Below are 3,790 nucleotides of genomic sequence, written 5' to 3' on the forward strand. Positions count from 1 at the left end.
GGCTGGTCAGGGCACGGGAAGCCGCGCAGCAGCTCTCCAGCCGTAGGGTTTGCCTTTAAAACTGGTCTTGGCGACTGGTTATGGCAAACGCTGGCACAACCAGGGAGGGGAGGCTGAGTGGGTGACAGCAGCTGCCTGGCATGTTCACTCATAGAGACACTTTGTGAGCGGCCAGGCAGGGCTGGTTGTCTCTGGGCTTGAGGGGGTCTCCAGCTTCTAATTTAAGTATAAAAGACAAGCCTCTGTCACCTGACACTAAACGTTGTGGCCATGCTGGGTATCAGACACTGCCCCGGGTTTCCCACCAGCCCCCCAGGCTCTGGGAAAGGTCAGCGGCCCTGCTAGAACGTGGCTTGGGAGCAACGCCAGCCCAGGAGCTGGCCCAGCCTGCACACCCCGCTCTCTGCTGGTTTTTGGTTTCCCTCTTGGTGGTGGGAAAGGGGGACTGTTTCCTCTACTTGCTGCCAGCTGCCTCCTCCGTTCAGCTGCGATCGCTATTCCTCCCGCCACCAGTTATTTGAATTTGACCTGAAACCAGACAAGCGGATGACATAGAAGAGGAAAGATACAAATCCCCTCCACATTTTAACATGCGGTGTTTTCAAGTAATTTGGTTTGGGATTTTCAGTGTTAACCCAGGGAAAATCTGAAACTGTCAGGAATCATCATACTTGATCTTAGCTATGTAGAAGACTCTGCCCCTCAATCGATTAGACAGTCATGAAGGAGGGGGTGATATTCCTTGTGACCGCACAGTTCTGTTGTTGCCCTGCTTTGGAGATACCCATTTATTTAACTTAAAGGGTTGTCAATGCAGAACTCCCCAAAGTCTCAGCTTGCAATAAGCACCACACGTGCACAGGACATGAAGGCAGTTAAGATTAGCTCCAAACTGAATTTGCTCCCATCTCCAATTAATCCTGCCATCACCTGCAGGGATGCTGGCTCACTGTCGAGTTCCTGCTGGAGACCTGTGCTCCTCTGACACCCTCTGGCCACCTTTGCCTGAGCAAAGAGACTAAATTCCCCGTTGCCTGCACAAGTCCTCCCTGCACCTTGTCCCATCTGGTGACAGCCCACAGCGTCACCTGCTTCCAGGATGTAAATTGAAGCCTGACGTTCAGGCTTCTCTCACAATGGTGGCGGTAGTTTCATGGTGCAGGCAAAGGATGAGGGATCAACATGCCCAGCACCGTCACTTCTGCCACGGCTGGAGCCCCTGAGCTATCAACGGGCGGGAGACTCTGCCCGCACCGACCGGGCGGCGCAGGGCTGACAGAGAGCGGCCAGGGGAAGGCTTTGCACAAAGGCAGTTTCTTCATGGCAGTTGACGTAACCTGATGGTCCCGACTACCCCTGTCCTCACCGGGGCCGGTGCCTGGCCTTGAGCCCTCTGATCAGAGCAGTCATGTGGCAGTTTGCTAATGAGGTGACGCCCTGCACGGGCAGCACATTGTCAGGTGGAAGAGGAAGCCGAGACAGGCCGAGGGAGAGCTTTACGATCTTTTCTGCCCTACCAGCCATGGATAGGAAGCAGAAGCAAGCAGAGAAGGTACAGTATGCCCACACTGCCTTGATTAACACCCTTAATTTCTTCCCAGCCCCGTTCTTCTCTCATGCTTCAGTAATTCCCCCTTCTCTTAACATTCTTTCTCCAAACCTCGATCTCATAGTTGTTGCCAGTTCTACACAGAGCACAGGGCATTTTCTCTGGGGGCTCAGCCCCACGCAGAGTCTTTGTCACCTTGCAGTTTTAGTTCTTTCTTTCTTCTTCTCTGCACTTAACTGCTGGGGGGAGGTGGGGGGACAGATATTTGCTCCTTGCCTTGGAAATGGAAGGGAGTGTTCTCATGGGCATCAGTACACTGATAATGCAAAGTCCAGAGCAGATCCAATAGAGAGGGAGGAGCAGAGGGAGCTGAAAATCCTTTAGAGCACAATTTAAACATCTTCAAGCTGAAGAGTGTCCAGCCTTGTTCACCCGAGAGGATATTTTTATTTTTTTGAGGGAAAACTGGCAAGTTCATTGCGTGGTTAGCAACTGGGTTTGCTCCATTTCATTTCTCCACCCAGAGAAAGGGCACAGTGCTTTCTACAACGTTACTCCTACATGACCCCCCCTGAATGCCAGGAGCCTGTTGGCATCACCCACAATTTCCTCAACAGCTCTCCCTGTTCTGTCTCCAAAAACGCCTGTAATCTGGCCAGTCCTATACTGGTACAACTGGATGGAGGTTCTCTTAATACAGCTGGGTCCTCCGGTAACTGGGAGGTTCACCAGCACGAAGGAGCGTGGCCCCAAAGCCTACAGGTCGCAGCCAGTCCTTCCCTGACCATCACCAATGATGTATAATCCCTGGCCAGTCAGAGAAAAGACATTTTAATCCTGCCCTAAACATAACTAATTTCTGCCTCCTCAAAGCTCAAAGAGTAGTTAGATTGGGCACAAGAGTTCTGGTTAACCTTCTAGCTTTATGCTCTTGTAAGAAGTAATAAAACAGTTTCTGACAATACGTAAAATGAGTATTTCTTTCACGACTTCCTTTCTTCCCACTTACCATGGGATGGAAGGGTTTGACTTTGTTGAGTGCATGGAGACTCGGCTGGAAGTTGCCCAGAGCGTGGGAGATGTATTACTGTCCTGGCAGCGTTTCCTTTGATGAGCTGAGAATCAGTATCTGGGGAGATCAAGTTTCTCTTTTGCAGCTTCCCTGGGTGTCCTACAACCCTCAGTCAGTAGAGCTGCAGCTTGCGTTCACACTTTGTGCGCTCTGCTCCCACGCTGAGACATCTGTGTGCCCTCACATCCAGGTTATTTGCTACCTCGTGCGCAGTGGGGGGAAGTTTTGTCTTGACATTTGCTCTGTGCTTTCCAGGCCAGGCCCTACGGCCTGCTGAAGCCGACGGCTTTAGGCAAGATCCCAGGCAGATTCCAACTTCATCAGGAGGCGCTGCCCCATCTCCCCGTGCCGCCGCTCCAGCAGACGCTGGACCGTTACCTGCTGGCTCTGCAGCCCATTGTCACCGAGGAGGAGCTGAACCACACGCAGGAGCTGGTGGCCGAGTTCCGCAAGCCGGGAGGCGTCGGGGAGAGGCTGCAGAAAGGCCTGGAGAGAAGAGCCAAGAAAACAGAAAACTGGGTAGGTCGTGACTCTGGCCCCAGTCTCTGCTTAGGGAGGGTGGAGGTCTGATGCACACCTCTCCAGTGTCCTGGCTCCATCCACTGGCATCTGTTTTTGTGGCATTACCTTCATGACCAGTCTGCTGTGACCTCCCTGAGCTGTGCAAGCTCCCGACCAGGACTTGGGTGAGCAGAGAGATTTATGGCAGAACAGGGAGTTGCTGACCCTGTCTGGGGCTGCTGTTAACATCCCACAGCTGCCCAAGAAGTTGAAGGAAACCCTCTGCTTGAGCCCTGCACCAAGAGCCCCCACTGCCTTGGCTCAGATCCCCCTCTACCTTTCCATAAAGCATAAAACCCAAACAGCTGGTCTGCAAAGTGTGGGACGGAACTGGGGGCAGGATGCTGAGACCATTCAGTTGGGCTTGGGTCAAACAGCAGCGGTTACCACGCCTGCATGTTGCCTTTCTCCATCCCAGCTCTCAGACTGGTGGCTGAAGACAGCTTACCTGGAGTATCGCCTGCCAGTTGTGGTCCATTCCAGCCCAGGCGTGGTTTTACCTAAGCAGGATTTTCTGGATCGACAAGGTCAGCTCAGGTAAAGTCCTTTTTTGCCTTCTCCTAAGTTTCAGATGGGGTGAGCTATCTCTGCTGGACAGGGAGGCAGGA

The 3,790-nt window shown here is 52.8% G+C and overlaps 1 protein-coding gene across 1 annotated transcript in view; it reads left to right on the forward strand.

The window, feature by feature from the left end:
* Positions 1-1,408: 1,408 nt before the first annotated feature.
* CRAT (carnitine O-acetyltransferase) overlaps positions 1,409-3,790 on the forward strand; it is a 12,111-nt gene continuing 9,729 nt past the window's right edge. The window contains exons 1-3 of the mRNA XM_009866666.1: positions 1,409-1,552; positions 2,877-3,140; positions 3,601-3,719. Of these exons, the coding sequence (XP_009864968.1) occupies positions 1,409-1,552; positions 2,877-3,140; positions 3,601-3,719 (527 nt within the window). The remainder of the gene's footprint in view (positions 1,553-2,876; positions 3,141-3,600; positions 3,720-3,790) is intronic.

This window comes from Apaloderma vittatum, unplaced genomic scaffold (assembly GCF_000703405.1).
Source record: "Apaloderma vittatum isolate BGI_N311 unplaced genomic scaffold, ASM70340v1 scaffold15333, whole genome shotgun sequence".
Lineage (NCBI taxonomy): Eukaryota > Metazoa > Chordata > Aves > Trogoniformes > Trogonidae > Apaloderma > Apaloderma vittatum.